General features: G+C 38.9%; 2 protein-coding genes across 2 annotated transcripts in view; one reads left to right on the top strand and one right to left on the bottom strand.

Moving 5' to 3' along the window:
• Positions 1 to 21531, bottom strand: part of astn2 (astrotactin 2) — a 360618-nt gene that overhangs the window by 150087 nt on the left and 189000 nt on the right. The window contains exon 11 of the mRNA XM_042509044.2: positions 14230 to 14380. Coding sequence (XP_042364978.1) covers positions 14230 to 14380 — 151 coding nt within the window. The remainder of the gene's footprint in view (positions 1 to 14229; positions 14381 to 21531) is intronic.
• Positions 10140 to 11185, top strand: LOC148186188 (uncharacterized). The gene has a single exon (XM_088071444.1). It carries the CDS (start codon positions 10268 to 10270, stop codon positions 11183 to 11185), a length of 918 nt encoding a protein of 305 aa, XP_087927570.1. The 5' UTR covers positions 10140 to 10267.

Here is a 21531-nt window from a genome sequence, read left to right as displayed (position 1 = left end):
CATCTCTCCATTTCCACCTCCACTTCTCCTGAATCTGTCCTTCTATCCATCCTCCCGCCCTCCCTCCCTCCCTCAACCATCTCTCCATTCCCATCTCCACCTCTCCTGAATTTGTCCTTCTACCCTCCCGCCCTCCCTCCTTTCCTCATCCCATCTCTCCATTCCCATCTCCACCTCTCCTAAATCTGTCCGTCTCTCTACCCTTCCTCCCTCATCCTCTCCCCCTTTCAGTGAATGAAGGGCGGCACAGTGGCTCGGTGATTAGCACTGCAGCCTCACAGCGACACTTCCACCTGTTCGTCTGTGTGGAGTTTGTATATTCTCCTTGTGTCCGTGTGGGTTTTCTCCTGGTGCTCAGGTTTCCTCCCACAATCCAAAGATATACACTATAGGCTAATTGAACACTCTAAATTGACCCCCAATTTTTTCCATTAATCAAAGGGTTTTCTCCCGGTGATCGGGTACCCTTCCAAAATCAAAATAATTACATTCGATAAAAAAATAAAATAAAAAATTCGACCCTATTTCTGCATGTATCTGCCTCTAAATGTAACATTTACAGTTTAAATATATTTGTGGGACATCATGGTTTCTTAGGTATCTCATCTCATCTAATGTTTCTCTTTAAAGGTCCCATAATGTGCTCATTTTCAAGTCCATACTTGTATGTTGGGTTTCTACTACAATATATTTGCTTTAATGTTCAAAAAACATTATTTCTTTCACATTCTCTCAATAGATCTGTAATGAACCTACTCCTGAATTACACAGATGCTGCAAAATATTCCAACAGGCAATACAAAGACACGCATGTATAATGTTTACATTTAAGTTTCAGTATAATGAGTTTTTATATACAGGCCCAGAGTTGTGACATCATAAATTCACAGGACTCCTGATGGCTTATTTAGGGACACTGTTTTACTCTATACTACTACATTATTGCTTAGTAACACTTCATGTGTGTATTTCTCTGTGGATTGAGTGTTTTGATACTTTGACAGTATTTATCCAGCACCTATACCTGCTTTATATCAAGTAAGACCAGAAAATCTGACTTTTGAGAATATTAGACCTTTACATTATGGTTCAAACAACACTTACAGGGTTTCACAAAGGATTTGCAGATGTGTTATCAATTCCCTTCCACAATCGAATTAATTACATTCAATTAAAAAAATCAAATAAAAATTCAAGCCTATTTCTCCATGTATCTGCCTCTGAATATAAGATTTACAGTTAAAATATACTTGTGTGACATTATGGTTTCTTAAGTATCTCATCTCAACTTATATTTCTCTTTAAAGGTCGCATAATGTGCTCATTTTAAAGTTCATACTTGTATGTTGGGTTTCTACTACAATATATTTGCTTTAATGTTCAAAAAACATTATTTCTCTCACATTCTCTAAATAGATCTGTAATGAACCTACTCCTGAATTACACAGACGCTGCAAAATATTCCAACAGGCAATACAAAGACGCGCATGTAGAATGTTTACGTTTAAGTTTCAGTATAATGAGTTTTTATATACAGGCCCAGAGTTGTGACATCATAAATTCACAGGAATCCTGATGGCTTATGTAGGGACACTGTTTTACTCTGTACTACTACTTTATTGCATAGTAACACTTCATGTGTGTATTTCTCTGTGCATTGAGTGTTTTGATACTTGGACAGTATTTATCCAGCACCTATACCTGCTTTATATTAAATAAGACCAGGAAATCTGACTTTTTAGAAATTGGACCTTTAAGTTATGGTTCAATCAACACTTACAGGGTTTCACAAAGGATTTGCAGATGTGTTATCAATTCCCTTCCACAATCGAATTAATTACATTCGATAAAAAAATAAAATAAAAAAATCGACCCTATTTCTGCATGTATCTGCCTCTGAATGTAACATTTACTGTTTAAATATATTTGTGCGACATTATGGTTTCTTAGGTATCTCATCTCATCTAATATTTCTCTTTAAAGGTCCTATAATGTGCTCATTTTCAAGTTCATACGTGTATGTTGGGTTTCTACTACAATATATTTGCTAGGGCACAATTTTCCTATATAATTTAAAGGGGGTGTTTCACAAGTAATTCCTCAAACGATGGCAGGTGGATTGCATTCACACATAAGCATGATAATTTAACATTCATTCCTTGAAATATTTATGGCCATAAATGTCATTCCTCTAATAAGAGGGGTTTTTTTTAGATATAATTTCTAAACTAATGCTTCTTCATAAATATCCAAACTCTTATTTAATTTTATGTGAGGACTCTAATGAATGTACTGATGAGGCCATTGATAGATTTCATCCAAAAACCTGTCAAGGTTTTCAAAGAGGTAATCTTATCATAAAGCTGTGTTCTGATCGCTCTCTCACTGATGCTCGGCGTTTCTTAAACCCCAATATAAAAGATTTTACTTGGTCGAACAAAAACTTGAGCTCTCGATCGAGAATTGACCTTTTTTTTTTATTTCATCTTCTGTACTTCATCTTGTTAAAGATGTCTCTCATTCTTTTGCTCAATTTTCTGATCCTATTTTTTTTTCTCAAACTTGGTGGCTCACAAAATACTCTAAAGTTAAGAGGCTACTGGAAATTCAACAATGCCCTTCTCAAAGACAGTCAATTTAATGACAGTGTTAAAAAGCTAGTTACTGAAATATTTCATGAGAAGACGAACTGCGAATATAAAAAGAAATAGGAGTAATTTAAGTTCATTATTAGAGCTGTTGCTATGAAGAGAAGCAAAGAGTTAAAAGCCCTCAAAAATCAAAACGAGTGTAGTTTAACGAACAGAATAAATGTCCTCTTATCTAAAATCCCTGAAGAGGAACTAGAATTGAAAGAGATTCAACTGAAAATAGATAAGATTCACTTGGATTTGGCTAAGGGTACATTTATAAGATCTAGAACTAAATGGCTAGAAGATGGGGAGACAAATTATAGCTACTTTTTTGCTCTTGAAAAAAATGGAAAAAAGAAAGTCTATAGCGGCTCTTAATATTAATGGAACTCATTGTACAAACCCCAAATTAATTTTCAGCTTTGTCTCCACGTTCAGCTATTGATGAGGACTGACAGACACTTTTTGAATCTGATCTGACAGTAAATGAGATTAAAATAGCTCTTTTCTCAATGAAAAAGGGAAATTCACCAGGTATTGATGGTCTTTTGGTTGAATTTTATGTTAATTTTTGGGACCTCATTCAAAGTCCTTTAACTTATATGTACAAGAAATGCATCAGTCAGGGAGAGATGATCTCAACTATGAAACAGGGTATTGTTTCTCTTATCCCAAAACCAGATAAAGATACTTTATTAATTGATAATTGGTGCCCTATTACTCTTCTAACAATTGATTATAAAATATTAGCCTTAGCCTATGCTAACAGACTGAAGACAGGCATTACAATATTGTTGCTGAAACACATTGTGGATTTATAAAAGGCCGTCATATTAGCAATAATATTAAAGTTTTTTCTTTCATTTATTGGACTATGAAGATTCAATACATTCAAAAGCGTTCATTCTTATTTTCAGACTTTTATAAGGCCTTCGATACTATTCAACATATATTTCTTTCAGATTTTCTTCATTTGTTCAGTTTTTGGAAAGCCTTTATAGACACTATTAACATGTTTTAACAAAGCAGTTTTCAACGTGTTGGGCACGCCTCCCCTGGGGGGCACCAGAGCACATCAAAGGGAGACACCTGAGAAAAATAAAAAAGAAAATGAAAGTCTGGTTGCTAATGTTAGCTATGTGTGGGGGTCAAAAGATGACTTTGGGCTGTCTATGGAGATGGAGTTCCCCTTCCTCTACAAAAAGGCTAGGCGCAGGACCATCTACATTAAATCCTTTCTGCTGTGCATCCCTGCATCACCTGCCTATGCACATCTAAGACACAGACTCATTGTTTCCACTAAAGTAGGTGACTGAGCAAAATCGGGAGGCAAAAAAGTCAATCAGCTACTTGCCGAGAGGGATTTATGCACAATGTTGAGACAGTAATACAGCAATGTGAGCAAGGCACACTTTAACAGGGCTATTGTTGAGTCTGTTTTCAATTTAGTTATGAGACTGTGGATGATAAATGTGGGCAAACGCTTGCCTGAGTGTAATCGAAATTTAAAAGTACCTCATGTCTTAAAAAAAGGATGGCTCAATAGATGTTTAAAAAATTGAGATGAAAATGTTTATGATGTTTATAAAAAGATGTTAAAAGATGTTTTAAAAAAAGGATACAGATGTTTAAATATGTAAAAATAAATAGATGATAACATTTATAACTGTTACCCTTTTTTATGGCTGAGAGGAAAATATAGTATTGCAACAACAATAAAAGTTGGTGCATGAGGTAGGCTCACTTTCCAACATTTTGAAACCTTTGCCATAGAGTTTTTGGGTTTTTTTTGGCAATTACTCAAAATCCAATAATTCCTTTTGTGGTGGGAACCAGGGCGGCCTTAGCTTCCTGGTCCACCTATCAAAAATACTTTTAAACTTTACAACATTCTACATTGATCCCCTTTACTTCCTGTTGCAATGTTTTAGAGTGTTTGTAAATAACATCAGCTGACAGGAAGTAAACATCACTCTTGGCAACGGTTGCTATGGAGAAGAGACTCTTTTGTCATTTTGTGTTCTATGAGCTCATAAAGGAATGGAAGCGTCTTTAATGTGTCATTCTAGAATTCTGGTGTGGCTATATAAACCTGCCCAGTCCAGCAGAGTGTCATTGGTCAACTACACAGGAGTGTTGTGGATTCCAGTCTCATCACATCTCAGTTTCTACTGAGAGAATCTACAGACCAGCGCCAAGTTTGCCATAGAAAACTTGAGTCTGTCACAGACAGTCACTTTCTGCCACAGACCAGTTCTTCTACGGACAAATACACAGCACAGCCATGAATCCCAAACAGCACAAAACCAACAAAGGGGGACGTCAGCGGGCCCTTCAAAATGCCCTGAACAACTCTCAACAAGAGATCACCCGCCTGAAGGAAGAAGTCAACAGCTTGCTCAAGCAAATTGACAGAATACAGGCCGAAAAGGAGAAGATTTCCCAGAAAGTCCACAGCGACCAACAGGAAATGAACCGACTGAAGGAGTATCATCAGTCGAGGGAGTCGGAGATGGCGGCTGAAAACAGGAGACACCATCAGACCATCAAGAGGCAGGAGTTACAAATCTCCCACCTTAAGAAGAGTCTCCAAATCCAGGCAGAGCGGGTGACAACCAACGGGCCCTTGGACACAGAGGAGTTTTCGTACATGGCAAGAAGACTTGAGAAGGAGAAAGAAAAGGTCTTGGAGCTGCAGAGCAAAGAAGCTGAATTTATTCAGCGCGAGACAGCTTCTCAAGAAAAAGTCAACAATCTTGAGGAGAAGGTCTCGGAGCTCATCAAGAAAGAAAAGACCTGGGCTATGACGGAACAACAGATGCTGGACGAGAGCAACAAACTCAAGACGGAGATGGCCGAGAAGGAAAAGTGCTGGGAGGCCAAATTACAACAGGCCAAGGACGAAATGAGGGAACTGAAAGACAAGTTCCAGAAAGACCTTGCGGAGAAAGAACAATTCTGCAAGGCAATGATTGAACGGAGAGAGGAGATGGAGAAGAAAGAACTGGAGAAGTTTAAAAAAGATCTGGCAGAGAAAGAGCAACGTTGGGCGACCAGAGAAAAAGAGGCGGAGGCGATATTTATTAAGATGGAGGAAGAGAAGACAGAGCTTGAGGAGCTCTGTCTGACAGTGAAGAAGAAGAGGCGAGGATGGTTTCGCAGGACGAACGAGGACCGAGAAACAACGTTGCAGGAATGAAGGACAAACTGCGCCAGAAGAAAGAGAGGGTTGCCACAGACAAGAAGGGTTTCATCAGCTGGTTCCAGAAGAAGAGCAGGGGTGACAACAACAGCATGGTGGCAGAGGAGGAGGTGGCTGGTTGTTCAACTCAGGTTTGACAACACTATCTCCCTCTTTCTGCCTCCTTCACCTCTCCACCCTCCCTCTTTGCCTCACTCCATCTCTCCATTTCCACCTCCACTTCTCCTGAATCTGTCCTTCTATCCATCCTCCCGCCCTCCCTCCCTCCCTCAACCATCTCTACATTCCCATCTCCACCTCTCCTGAATTTGTCCTTCTACCCTCCCGCCCTCCCTCCTTTCCTCATCCCATCTCTCCATTCCCATCTCCACCTCTCCTAAATCTGTCCGTCTCTCTACCCTTCCTCCCTCATCCTCTCCCCCTTTCAGTGAATGAAGGGCGGCACAGTGGCTCGGTGATTAGCACTGCAGCCTCACAGCGACACTTCCACCTGTTCGTCTGTGTGGAGTTTGTATATTCTCCTTGTGTCCGTGTGGGTTTTCTCCTGGTGCTCAGGTTTCCTCCCACAATCCAAAGATATACACTATAGGCTAATTGAACACTCTAAATTGACCCCCAATTTTTTCCATTAATCAAAGGGTTTTCTCCCGGTGATCGGGTACCCTTCCAAAATCAAAATAATTACATTCGATAAAAAAATAAAATAAAAAATTCGACCCTATTTCTGCATGTATCTGCCTCTGAATGTACCATTTACAGTTTAAATATATTTGTGGGACATCATGGTTTCTTAGGTATCTCATCTCATCTAATGTTTCTCTTTAAAGGTCCCATAATGTGCTCATTTTCAAGTCCATACTTGTATGTTGGGTTTCTACTACAATATATTTGCTTTAATGTTCAAAAAACATTATTTCTTTCACATTCTCTCAATAGATCTGTAATGAACCTACTCCTGAATTACACAGATGCTGCAAAATATTCCAACAGGCAATACAAAGACACGCATGTATAATGTTTACATTTAAGTTTCAGTATAATGAGTTTTTATATACAGGCCCAGAGTTGTGACATCATAAATTCACAGGACTCCTGATGGCTTATTTAGGGACACTGTTTTACTCTGTACTACTACTTTATTGCATAGTAACACTTAATGTGTGTATTTCTCTGTGCATTGAGTGTTTTGATACTTGGACAGTATTTATCCAGCACCTATACCTGTTATATATTAAATAAGACCAGGAAATCTGAGTTTTTAGAAATTTGACCTTTAAGTTATGGTTCAATCAACACTTACAGGGTTTCACAAAGGATTTGCAGATGTGTTATCAATTCCCTTCCACAATCGAATTAATTACATTCGATAAAAAAATCAAATAAAAATTCAAGCCTATTTCTGCATGTATCTGCCTCTGAATATAAGATTTACAGTTTAAATATACTTCTGTGATATTATGGTTTCTTAAGTATCTCATCTCATCTAATATTTCTCTTTAAAGGTCCCATAATGTGCTCATTTTAAAGTTCATAATTGTATGTTGGGTTTCTACTACAATATATTTGCTAGGTCACAATTTTCCTATATAATTTAAAGGGGATGTTTCACAAGTAATTCCTCAAACAATGGCAGGTGGATTGCATTCACACATAAGCATGATAATTTAACATTCATTCCTTGAAATATTTATGGCCATAAATGTCATTCCTCTTATAAGAGGGTTTTTTTTAGATATAATTTCTAAACTAATGCTTCTTCATAAATATCCAAACTCTTATTTAATTTTATGTGGGGGACTCTAATGACTGTACTGATGAGGCCATTGATAGATTTCATCCAAAAACCTGTCAAGGTTTTCAAAGAGGTAATCTTATCATAAAGCTGTGTTCTGATCGCTCTCACTGATGCTCAGCGTTTCTTAAACCCCGATATAAAAGATTTTACTTGGTCGAACAAAAACTTGAGCTCTCGATCGAGAATTGACCTTTTTTTTTATTTCATCTTCTATACTTCATCTTGTTAAAGATGTCTCTCATTCTTTTGCTCCATTTTCTGATCCTATTTTTTTTCTCAAACTTGGTAGCTCACAAAATACTCTAAAGTTAAGAGGCTACTGGAAATTCAACAATGCCCTTCTCAAAGACAGTCAATTTAATGACAGTGTTAAAAAGCTAGTTACTGAAATATTTCATGAGAAGACGAACTGCGAATATAAAAAGAAATAAGAGTAATTTAAGTTCATTATTAGAGCTGTTGCTATGAAGAGAAGCAAAGAGTTAAAAGCCCTCAAAAATCAAAACGAGTGTAGTTTAACAAACAGAATAAATGTCCTCTTATCTAAAATCCCTGAAGAGGAACTAGAATTGAAAGAGATTCAACTGAAAATAGATAAGATTCACTTGGATTTGGCTAAGGGTACATTTATAAGATCTAGAACTAAATGGCTAGAAGATGGGGAGACAAATTATAGCTACTTTTTTGCTCTTGAAAAAAATGGAAAAAAGAAAGTCTCTAGCGGCTCTTAATATTATTGGAACTCATTGTACAAACCCCAAATTAATTTTCAGCTTTGTCTCCACGTTCAGCTATTGATGAGGACTTACAGACACTTTTTGAATCTGATCTGACAGTAAATGAGATTAAAATAGCTCTTTTCTCAATGAAAAAGGGAAATTCACCAGGTATTGATGGTCTTTTGGTTGAATTTTATGTTAATTTTTGGGACCACATTCAAAGTCCTTTAATTTATATGTACAAGGAATCCATCAGTCAGAGAGAGATGATCTCAGCTATGAAACAGGGTATTGTTTCTCTTATCCCAAACCAGATAAAGATACTTTATTAATTGATAATTGGTGCCCTATTACTCTTCTAACAATTCATTATAAAATATTAGCCTTAGCCTATGCTAACAGACTGAAGACAGGCATTACAATATTGTTGCTGAAACACATTGTGGATTTATAAAAGGCCGTCATATTAGCAATAATATTAGTTTTTTCTTTCATTTATTGGACTATGAAGATTCAATACATTCAAAAGCGTTCATTCTTATTTTCAGACTTTAATAAGGCCTTCGATACTATTCAACATATATTTCTTTCAGATTACCTTCATTTGTTCAGTTTTTGGAAAGCCTTTATAGACACTATTAACATGTTTTAACAAAGCGGTTTTCAACGTGTGGTGCACGCCTCCCCTGGGGGGCGCCAGAGCACATCAAAGGGAGACACCTGAGAAAAATAAAAAAGAAAATGAAAGTCTGGTTGCTAATGTTAGCTATGTGTGGGGGGGCAAAAGATGACTTTGGGCTGTCTATGGAGATGGAGTTCCCCTTCCTCTACAAAAAGGCTAGGCGCAGGACCATCTACATTAAATCCTTTCTGCTGTGCATCCCTGCATCACCTGCCTATGCACATCTAAGACACAGACTCATTGTTTCCACTAAAGTAGGTGACTGAGCAAAATCGGGAGGCAAAAAAGTCAATCAGCTACTTGCCGAGAGGGATTTATGCACAATGTTGAGACAGTGATACAGCAATGTGAGCAAGGCACACTTTAACAGGGCTATTGTTGAGTCTGTTTTCAATTTAGTTATGAGACTGTGGATGATAAATGTGGGCAAACGCTTGCCTGAGTGTAATCGAAATTTAAAAGTACCTCATGTCTTAAAAAAAGGATGGCTCAATAGATGTTTAAAAAATTGAGATGAAAATGTTTATGATGTTTATAAAAAGATGTTAAAAGATGTTTTAAAAAAAGGATACAGATGTTTAAATATGTAAAAATAAATAGATGATAACATTTATAACTGTTACCCTTTTTTATGGCTGAGAGGAAAATATAGTATTGCAACAACAATAAAAGTTGGTGCATGAGGTAGGCTCACTTTCCAACATTTTGAAACCTTTGCCATAGAGTTTTTGGGTTTTTTTGGCAATTACTCAAAGTCCAAGAATTCCTTTTTGTGGTGGGAACCAGGGCGACGCTAGCTTCCTGGTCCACCTATCAAAAAATACTTTTAAACTTTACAACATTCTACATTGATCCCCCTTTACTTCCTGTTGCAATGTTTTAGAGTGTTTGTAAATAACATCAGCTGACAGGAAGTAAACATCACTCTTGGCAACGGTTGCTATGGAGAAGAGACTCTTTTGTCATTTTGTGTTCTATGAGCTCATAAAGGAATGGAAGCGTCTTTAATGTGTCATTCTAGAATTCTGGTGTGGCTATATAAACCTGGCCAGTCCAGCAGAGTGTCATTGGTCAACTACACAGGAGTGTTGTGGATTCCAGTCACGTCACATCTCGGTTTCTACTGAGAGAATCTACAGACCAGCGCCAAGTTTGCCATAGAAAACTTGAGTCTGTCACAGACAGTCACTTTCTGCCACAGACCAGTTCTTCTACGGACAAATACACAGCACAGCCATGAATCCCAAACAGCACAAAACCAACAAAGGGGGACGTCAGCGGGCCCTTCAAAATGCCCTGAACAACTCTCAACAAGAGATCACCCGCCTGAAGGAAGAAGTCAACAGCTTGCTCAAGCAAATTGACAGAATACAGGCCGAAAAGGAGAAGATTTCCCAGAAAGTCCACAGCGACCAACAGGAAATGAACCGACTGAAGGAGTATCATCAGTCGAGGGAGTCGGAGATGGCGGCTGAAAACAGGAGACACCATCAGACCATCAAGAGGCAGGAGGTACAAATCTCCCACCTTAAGAAGAGTCTCCAAATCCAGGCAGAGCGGGTGACAACCAACGGGCCCTTGGACACAGAGGAGTTTTCGTACATGGCAAGAAGACTTGAGAAGGAGAAAGAAAAGGTCTTGGAGCTGCAGAGCAAAGAAGCTGAATTTATTCAGCGCGAGAAAGCTTCTCAAGAAAAAGTCAACAATCTTGAGGAGAAGGTCTCGGAGCTCATCGAGAAAGAAAAGACCTGGGCTATGACGGAGCAACAGATGCTGGATGAGAGCAACAAACTCAAGACGGAGATGGCCGAGAAGGAAAAGTGCTGGGAGGCCAAATTACAACAGGCCAAGGACGAAATGAGGGAACTGAAAGACAAGTTCCAGAAAGACCTTGCGGAGAAAGAACAATTCTGCAAGGCAATGATTGAACGGAGAGAGGAGATGGAGAAGAAAGAACTGGAGAAGTTTAAAAAAGATCTGGCAGAGAAAGAGCAACGTTGGGCGACCAGAGAAAAAGAGGCGGAGGCGATATTTATTAAGATGGAGGAAGAGAAGACAGAGCTTGAGGAGCTCTGTCTGACAGTGAAGAAGAAGAGGCGAGGATGGTTTACTTGGGGACGAACGAGGACCAAGAAACAACGTTGCAGGGAATGAAGGACAAACTGCGCCAGAAGAAAGAGAGGGTTGCCACAGACAAGAAGGGTTTCTTCAGCTGGTTCCAGAAGAAGAGCAGGGGTGACAACAACAGCATGGTGGCAGAGGAGGAGGTGGCTGGTTGTTCAACTCAGGTTTGACAACACTATCTCCCTCTTTCTGCCTCCTTCACCTCTCCACCCTCCCTCTTTGCCTCACTCCATCTCTCCATTTCCACCTCCACTTCTCCTGAATCTGTCCTTCTATCCATCCTCCGCCCTCCCTCCCTCCCTCAACCATCTCTCCATTCCCATCTCCACCTCTCCTGAATTTGTCCTTCTACCCTCCCGCCCTCCCTCCTTTCCTCACCCCCTCTCTCCATTCCCATCTCCACCTCTCCTAAATCTGTCCGCCTCTCTACCCTTCCTCCCTCATCCTCTCCCCCTTTCAGTGAATGAAGGGCGGCACAGTGGCTCGGTGATTAGCACTGCAGCCTCACAGCGACACTTCCACCTGTTCGTCTGTGTGGAGTTTGTATATTCTCCTTGTGTCCGTGTGGGTTTTCTCCTGGTGCTCAGGTTTCCTCCCACAATCCAAAGATATACACTATAGGCTAATTGAACACTCTAAATTGACCCCCAATTTTTTCCATTAATCAAAGGGTTTTCTCCCGGTGATCGGGTACCCTCCCAAAATCAAAATAATTACATTCGATAAAAAAATAAAATAAAAAATTCGACCCTATTTCTGCATGTATCTGCCTCTGAATGTAACATTTACAGTTTAGTAACTATAGAAATGATCCCTGAAAGTATAGTCTTAACATTTACAGTTTAAATATATTTGTGGGACATCATGGTTTCTTAGGTATCTCATCTCATCTAATGTTTCTCTTTAAAGGTCCCATAATGTGCTCATTTTCAAGTTCATACTTGTATGTTGGGGATACAACATACCTGCAATCACCCTCCTCCTGAAATACACAGACACTACAAAATATTCCAAAAGAAAATACAAAGAACCCATGTAGAATGTTTATGTTTACGTTTTAATATAATAAGTTTTTATACATTGGTCCAGAGAACTCCTGATGTCCTATTTAGAGACACTGTTTTACTGTGTACTACTACTTTATTGCATACTAATATTTGATGTGTCTATTTCCCTGTGGATTGAGTGTTTTGATACTTTGAAAGGATTTATACAGCACCTGTACCTGCTTTATATTAAATAAGACCACGAAATCTGACTTTTTAGAATATTGGACCTTTAAGTTATGGTTCAAACAACACTTTTCACAAAGGATTTGCAGATGTGTTATCAGTTATTTAGTAAGTAAATATAATGTAGGTGTTCAAACTCTTCCACTGTAAATTGACGTGTACCCCAGTCTCTCTACTTTAAAGGTCCCATATTCTGCTCATTTCACACATTCAGACTTGTATTTTGTGTTTCTCCTAAAACAGGTTTATGTGCAAAAACAAACAAACAAACAAAAAGACTTCTCACACACTGTCTGCTAAAAAGTCTTCACTGACTGGTCAGTGTGCCCAGGCTTTCGATATCCGCGCTCTCTGCACTGCCACTGAATCCTGGAAATGATGATAATGGCACAGTAGCAGCACCTTTTACTATTATATTGTGACATCGCAAATTCATGAAAATCATGACAGCTGGTTTGAGTCACAATTTCTGACTTAAGACTGTGTGCATTTCTCCGAGGATTAAGCATTTTGATACTTTCATAGAATTTACTGTATATATATCACACATATCTGCTTCATGTTAAAAAAAAATATATTGAAATCTGACTTTTTACAATATGGGACCTTTCAGTTATGATTCAAACAATATATAGCTTCACATGGGATGTTCTTTTTTGTAATCATTTATTATTTAAGATGTAAGTAGTCTATAATGTAGATGTTCCAACTCTTTCACTGTAACATATATTTGTAGTAGAGACTTTATACATTATACCCTTGATACCAGCAGTTTACAAAGTGAAGGTTGTGCCTCCATGGGGGGTGGGGTGGGGTAGGGTGGGGTGGGGGCCAAGGGGGCACCAGAGCGCTTCAGGAGGGTCAGACAAAAAAAAAAAATCCTGAGAAAAAGAAAATAATGTGTCACTTAACAGTAACAACATTTATTGTTGGAAACTGTTTTTGTGGCTGAGTGCAACATATAGTTTAGCAACAACAACTCTCCCTCAATTAGAAAACCCCTGTTCTAAAGAAAAAAAGAGACTTGGGTTGTTGTTTTTTTGTTACAAGAGACTTCTTAGTTAAAAGCCAGCAATTTGATGTCTTGTAGTCTTATCTTCATGTCGTCTGTTTAAAGTCCTGTCTAGACAGCAAGCATCTCTGGTGTGTTTCTCACTTGATTATCTAAAAGTGCAAAATATTTTTTTGTTGAAAAAAAAAAGAATCATTTGAGAGAATTGTGATTTCAGTTCACAGGGAGAGACATCATGATTCACATTTTAGCAAGAATCATGCAGCCTTAACTCCCAATATGCCGAAACCTATGGGAACTTTTAGGTGCACAATTAGGGCTACAAAACGGGACAAGCTTGAATGCTAGCATGCCCTGACAGTGCATCTGTAGCTCCTGTGTGCGACTTTGACTCTAGTCTGCTGCCACTGAAAACAGTTGACAACACCCGCTGAGCTCTGCTAGCTAGTTAGCTACAGCTCAGTGCAAGTTTGGCTGACAGCAGACTGATGGATGAAAAGCGCAAGTACTAGGCCTTTTATCAGTAGGTGTATAACTGGCAAGCACATCTCTGTCGCACACATTCATACAGCGGTCACACACACACAGCCCCTTACTCCCAATAGCAATGCATTTACTGAACATGTAATTATACCTCAAAACCAACCATTTAATAACTGGCAAACAAACCTTTTTATAAACCCTGTCCATAACAGATATATTTAATTATCCTTGAATAAAGCCCAGGTAAAACCATAAAGATTAATATGTTTTACCACATGCAGAACAACATGTTCATGTCAGCATGCCAATAAGACAGTAAAAAAATAGTACATGGCATATGTACTTACCATGCAGCCGGTTGACTCCAACTGTCTATCAGTCACACATTTGAAGTTCTTCTTGCAACCACCATTGTCTTTGGAGCAGTCACGGACAGGCCCAAAAGATGCCAGTAGATCCTCTACTGTCTCAAAGTAAGTGGACATCATGGCCTCTTCCCTGGAATGGAAGACAAAAAAATTTAAAAACAAAACTTTCCATATGTTCTGTAGTGTAAATGAGGACACTAGTACACGCGATGACAAGTGAAAAGAATTGCCTTAGCGGCTGAACATCCCTCACCACCTGGAAAGCAGTCTCTCATAAACTTGCTGTTTTTAGTGCAATTAAGAAGCTATTCATACTCCCATAGTGTGACAAATCATGATGTGTTGGTGGCCTTTACCCTTCCACCTGCAGTTAATGACTTGTAAAGTTTATAACTCCTGTTTTATTTCTCATAAAATGCTAATTCAGTTTAATGGCTGAAATACTAACAGAATGAAGAAAATAACAGAGCTGTTATTTAATACAAAATGTAATTTATTCTCGACATGTCAGGTTTCCTCTGCGGGCTTTAGCTTCGTTTGTGACTGGCAGTACAAAGGTGAACCCAATCCAACAGTAGCTTAAAAATGGTGCACCCTAGGGCTTGACTTGTGCTGTACCAGGCTTATAGCATTTCTAAAACAGCTGTTTTAAAAGTTTCACAGGAGTGATGCATGCAGTGGTTCGTGCTGGTTAATGATGGGTCATGTCTCGGACTAATCAGTGCACTGGCATTAATTGGACATGTTTGTCACGGTGTGTTGACGGAGAGCCAAGGGAATCATCACTCTGCATTGATAAACTCTCAGGACTCATCCAAGGCCAAGGGATCCAGGCCCGCCCTAACTGGCACTGTTGAAGGAGACAGCAGAAGAACAAAAAAGGAAAAGCATTGCAAATGCATGCCTTCACACTCAAAAATAAATTGTAGCAATTAGAGGTAAATAGTAATTTCTTGATTTCTAGTTTATTTGACTCAATGCATTTAATTTGTTTTTTGATTTATAGGATAGCATTATAATGACATTTTTCATCTGTGGAACTACAGCACTAGACTGCTAGATGGGCCTGTATTTTATCAGATCTGCACAATAACAAAACTTTATTCAAATTACATTTATTGTTCATTTATAAAGAAACTGATTCATAACAAGACAAAGAGTCTACAGGCATGGTACAGGGGAGCTTTAAACTAAATGTTAATGTCAACATACTAACATGCTCACAATGACAATGCCAACATGTTGATGTTTAATATGTTTATCATGTTCACCATCTTAGATCAGTGTGTTAGAATGCTTACAGATTGCTAATTAGCACTTAACACAAGTCATGGCTGATGCTAATGGAAATATGCACTCATTACCAATGTCATCACTCTATTAAACAGACATTAGTATTTGTTTTCATTGGTATGTAAAAAAATATATTGGTTAGAAGGCTCCTGCTACACCGACTAGTATATTTAGAATGAAATAATCACATCATCAAATGGCTAGCTGGCCAAACTTGATGTTTCTTTACATTTCAATGACGTGGTTGTTGCGTGATTAAGTACAGACACAAAAAATATTTGGTTATGGTTGGGAAAAGATCAGATTTGGCTTAAAACACCCACTTGTGGCACAAACAACCCTGGAAACACAATGATGACTCGCTAAAGACCACCTATGTTTCGGAGAAAGGAACACAGCTGGAAATGCCACAATGTGTCCCTGAAAAAAACATTTTGGGAAATTAATGTCACTGGAAATACAGGGTACAAACACTGCTGGAAACAGAATGACGACTTGCTAGCAACCACCCATATTTGGGGGTACAAGCAGCCAGAAATATTTCAATGCGTCACCAAAAAAAAAAAAAAAAAACATTCAAGGATACAGACGCAGTGGCGCAGTTAAAAAACTCCAATGTTGGCGTGCATGGTGGCTTAGTGGATGGAGTGGGCGACCCGTTTACCAAGGCTGTGTCCTCACTGCAGCGGCTGCAGGTTCGATGCTAGCCTCGGCTTTTTGCTGCCTGTCAACCTCCCTCTCCTCCCTCTCTCTCCCCCTTTCACATTTGAGCTGTCCTATGGAATGAAGGCAAAAAAAGCTCTCCAAAAAAATAATCTGTAAAAAAAAAAACACAAAAAAAAACCTCTCCCATGTTTGGGGGGACAAATGCTGTTGGAAACACCACTTACCCAATTTCTTGCTAATGATTTTTTTTTTTTTGGTCTTAAAGAGTGGTCTGCTTGGATTGCTTAGTTTTTTGACAATATGTCAGGCTTCTAACTAAAACCCCGTTCAAAAATACATTGACTCAAAGTCAATGTATTTTTTGAGGGGACGAGGGAACCTAAGGTGCTAAAGCACTAATTAATTTCCGGGCTGTAGGACTCATTACTGGGGCCCTCGGTGTAGCAGGGGCCTTCTAACCTAAAATTATAACACTGATAACAACTATTAACATCGATTTAATAAGGTGATAACATTCAAACAGGGTGGAATATCATCAGTTTTACAAGTATTTAGTAATAAACCAAAGCACTGAACACATCGTCATTCTGACCTGGAGATGGCACTAGATGAAAAATCAGGAGAGTTATTACAGTTATTACAATTCATCCCAGAAGGAGCATGAATGTTTGTGCCGAATTACATGGCAATCCATCCAATAGATAGTGGGGCATTTCACCTAAAACTACAAATGTCAACCTCATAGGTAGGCACTATAAGGTTTGGACAAGTTTTGACAAAGTAAGCAAGCTTCATCCTCTGGGGATCATGTCAATTCCAAGCAGGATTAAGTCTGGTTAGAGATTCTTTGATCTGTGCACTATGCGTATGTGTATGTATATGTGTATGTGTGTATATGTGTATGTGTGTTTGTGTGTTTGTGTGTTTGTGTGTGTGTGTGTGTGTGTGTGTGTGAGTCAGTCACTCTGCCAGTGCCAGGGCTTCTTCTCTTTGAAAGCAAAAAAATCATTACAAACAATGGTGGAATCTATCATTTCCTAAATGCTGGATTTTTGTGCTTTCTTCTGAGAAATGTCAGCTTCACCAGTGCCATATAGCTCAGCTGCTGTGATCTCTTCAGCATGCTCAGCCATGCCCATACACCGAGCTCTGCATGCCTGCTGTCAAGAGTGAACGAAGGGGTAAGCAACCCCTGTGTTTTTCTTTGCAGAGAAACAAAAGCCCCGTCTCTCGCAATGGGACCGCAGGGACCACAATGTGTTGTGATGGTGACTCGACTCTGCAAACAACAACACGATCTTGAATGATGGGTAGACAGATGCCCTGCTGAGCGAGTATGTATTGCATTGTCACTGTCACTGTTACTGTGTGTCTCCATCTATGTGTACTTGGCTACTTTTGTGGCCACAGAAATCAGTAATACACATAAATGTTGTGGTTAATTTGATAAAAATGTTTTTAAAAAGTAACCTCTCTTCAAAATAGATATAAGCCATTTCAAAGGTCCATATCTTGCAAAGTTTCTTCAATGAGCAAAGGCAGCAGAACAAACTCTTAATAACTCAGTATTCACTGTCGAACATTTTTGTGAAAAGAATTGTATGGCGACCTTGTCATTGGCTTTAGGCAAAGATGAAAGACAAAGCATTAAAATGTATCAAAAAGGCAGCAATGCTCTGTGCACGGCATTGACAAAAAAACCTTCAAAATTCATATCATATTAATATAAGCAAGGATATATTGCGGGTAGATGTGGGCAGACACCTGCCTCCCTTTTCAATTACAAAATCCTATCTTTTTTGTTTTTTTTCTTTTTCATAGTGTCTGCCCAAGTGTGATCAGCATTCAGAATGCTGTTTAACACCTCACACTGTTTTCAGCCAGGGATTTTTTTTATTTTAAACATTTGGTTTTCATGTTAGATTTATGGCACATCAGCCCATAAATGGCACATCTTCCTTGTGTGAGCGGTGAGGTGTTACTGCTCACTGACAGCACATAGGAACTGTCCCCTTCGCAAAATAAAACCTTTGCTGACATAGTGCTGTGCTGATGGGAAATCACTCACTGTCACACACTCTGAATATCTATATAAAAAAAAAATGTCTACCGAAGAACCCATCAGTACAAATGTGGATATTGTTCCATTTGATGAATGGAGTCAGGAGTTGTTTCTTTTCTTGTTTGTTTTTTTCATCTATGGTAGCCGTTAATTTGTGCATTGCACCTTATTAACTATGCCTTTTGTCCATTTGATTTGAGCATTCATTGAGATGTGGACATGAATGGCATCATTAAACAGGAGGAATTATTTCTCTAAATATTTTTGTCTGTTGACCACAAGAGGGAGCATGGAATATTAGCAATATTTACAATTGCATTATTTCAATCATTTCAGATAACAGGCCCTATGTGTAAACAATACTATTGTTTATAGATGTGATTAACTATACTACTTACAGATGTGATTAAATATCAAGGTGCAAGCTGGAGGTGTTTTTACAAATATAAATCCACCGTGGCAACAGAATTCATAATAGAAGGAGCCATAATTGACCTTGTTTACAGTTCGAGGTGTCCTGTCAACAGTTTTGTAGATGTGTCTTTTATAATGGTAGTCTATGGGGAAAATGCTTTTTGATAATTAAAGATAATTAAAGGGTCACCTTCTGTTTGCAGCAGAAATGCTCAAAACTGGCGAAATGGTTATGGCATATCCATTATGCAATAATAGTAATGTCATTCTTAAGTTCCAAGTCCTTAGGGCAATGCACAAATACAACTCTTCAGAAGCACATTGTTTTTTGGCAATATATTACAGTTCACTGTTTTGCCGGCCACATGAGCAGCTCTGCCGTAGTCAAGCATGCGTTTCTTGAGGCCAAATAAAAAGGCATTTGTAAACAGGGTGGGAAATTAACCTTTTGGTCAACCAGTCAGAGTTGCTGGAGGATATCTCATATTCATGTATTTAATTATATTCATTCTGTCTTGTTTGGATCTGCATTTCTAGGATAGCCACAGGATATGTGAACTGAACTCTCTAAACACATAAAACGAGACTTCCTCAAGTTCACATCTGTTTATTCTTCTATATTTACTTTGATAATAAGTAGAGTTATTGTTGCAGCTATAGGACCTATCAAAGCAACCGTGTAACTTTAGCTATAATATTTTTCAGCGAAGAAAAATTCTGATGAGACATAGGTCAAAATTAAAGTTTATATACAATAATTACACCTCCTGTTAATGGGTTTCACAAAATCAAAAAGGATTAGCTGAAAATAAATTATTTTGGGCCATAGTTGGATCAGAGAAGTCCAGCAACTTCAACCTCCTCCTGGAGAATCACCAAGTGCTTCCAGGAAAGCTGACAGATTAGGTCATTATAGGTCTACCTCAAGGTCTGGGCCTCTGTTGCTGATCACCTCTAAAAGAGACAGACCAAGGGTTTGTTTTTAATACTGCAGAATCCTGAACCAAGTTAATGGTCTCAATATGGGAAAATAGGGGCCTAAAACAAAGGTCTTTTTTGGGTTTTGAGCTTTTAGCCATGTCATGCATAGTGAGGCCAGCCACCTTGTGGAGAACCCAACTTCTTATATTGCCAATCTAACTCCTTTGCTCACAAACCAATGCTCAGGTGTGGTTCAGGGGGCATAGCCTATGAGCTCACACTTGGGGAGATTGATGTGACACATTGTCACTCTCAGCTGCAAACTCTGTGATGCACATGAGACATTATAGACCTATGAAGCTAAAAAGTAAACATCATGTGAGTACAACGGAAATTACGCACCCTTATCACTGAACCAGACAATCTCAAGACCTGAGCTGCTCATTGATGAATATTAAAAACAGCACAGGGTTCACTCATGTCAGAGTCCGTTGCTCCCAATCAATTGACTTAATGCAAAAAGGGAAACACATTCCCTGGTGCATTGGAACCAAATGATAATCTCCTTGGTCCAAACAAGCTGGCAACTGTTCCAGAGCCAAAGACCCTACAAGGCCTGGGGTGCAACAGATATTGTTACTGAGGACAAGTCCAAGTTCCCACTTTTCAGAAAATTGCCTGATTTGGTGCTTGAAGTTGAGAAGTACAAACAAATGCAGTTGTGCTCACCTCTATGCACCGCCCTGCCCTTTGGAACCAAACACCTTAACAGACAGTGGACTCTCCTACTCAGGAATTGTCCAAAGCGAGATATGCCAGGCAATTGTAGGACTACTGAAAAATCACCAGCTGGCTCTTCAAGGCTGGGACTTTCCCCCGGTGGATGAGAGGGTCACCATCATGTGACAGCATAATGCAAAGAAAAATCTACCACTGTTTGTATACATATAGTTGTTTTTGGTTGCTGGCCAACAATGCCTGGGTCACAGTAAAATCACACAGCTACAAACACTATGTCCCCCAAATCCATTCTGCAATTTCTGCATCATGTTTGATATCAGAACACCTGGTTTAAACAGTGACCTAGGATCAAGAGCGTTGTGATGTGATGAGTCACGGATAATCAGAAGACTCTTGATTAGACCCATTATCTACTTGGGTTGATCTGTCATTACTGTATATATTCTAACACAATGTGTAGTATTTGTGTGGTAATCTCCATAGCATCTGTTTAAAATACAGTTCTGTAAAGACTTGCCATTTCTCAGACTGATACTAATCAACTAGACCCAATACCCCTCGAGTGTCTTTAGAGGGCACTTCACATTAAGGGGGGAGGGTAAGGTATCAATAAGAAGCTAAACTGTGAGATGCAGTCTACACACTGACACAGAAAGCATCAGTCACACTGAATATTTAAAGATACTTTAATTGTTCAGCTGCTGAATTGCTGTTTATGGATGTGTACTGTTCAATAGTAAATGTATAGCATCCCTAACACAATCAGCACTCGCTATAAGGTAGATGGGGCATATATGTGATTAAAAGGCAATTCACATAAATTCAGCTCAGGCAAAGTGATGCTTCCCTTTAATTGACTGCACTTACTGTGATTTTAGAGCCACTGTCAAAGAAAGGTAGTATTAGGAAAGTGTGGCTGTAGGTTTATGTGCCTGGGGTAGCAATAGAGAACTTAAATTTGTATGATGTTTGCTTCATTATCTGGCACACGTGCTTCTGATTAGGGCTGGTGGAAAATTAAAAGTCAGCACTGGTATGAGCGCACTGTTGAAAGGTTTTTATTGTCATCTTTCCTTATGCATGGGCTGGTTCTGAATGTCACATACTACAGTGATCCCTCCACACAGTTGCACAAATGTAAGCAGAATGGATAGGGCAAGGGATCAGGTTATAATTGAGACTTA

The sequence above is a fragment of the Plectropomus leopardus genome, chromosome 20 (genome assembly GCF_026936395.1).
Source record: "Plectropomus leopardus strain MGB_pleo_1.0 chromosome 20, ASM2693639v1, whole genome shotgun sequence".
NCBI classification, from domain to species: domain Eukaryota; kingdom Metazoa; phylum Chordata; class Actinopteri; order Perciformes; family Serranidae; genus Plectropomus; species Plectropomus leopardus.
Note: the sequence above shows the minus strand (reverse complement) of the source record. Positions and strands in the feature narration are given on the sequence as shown.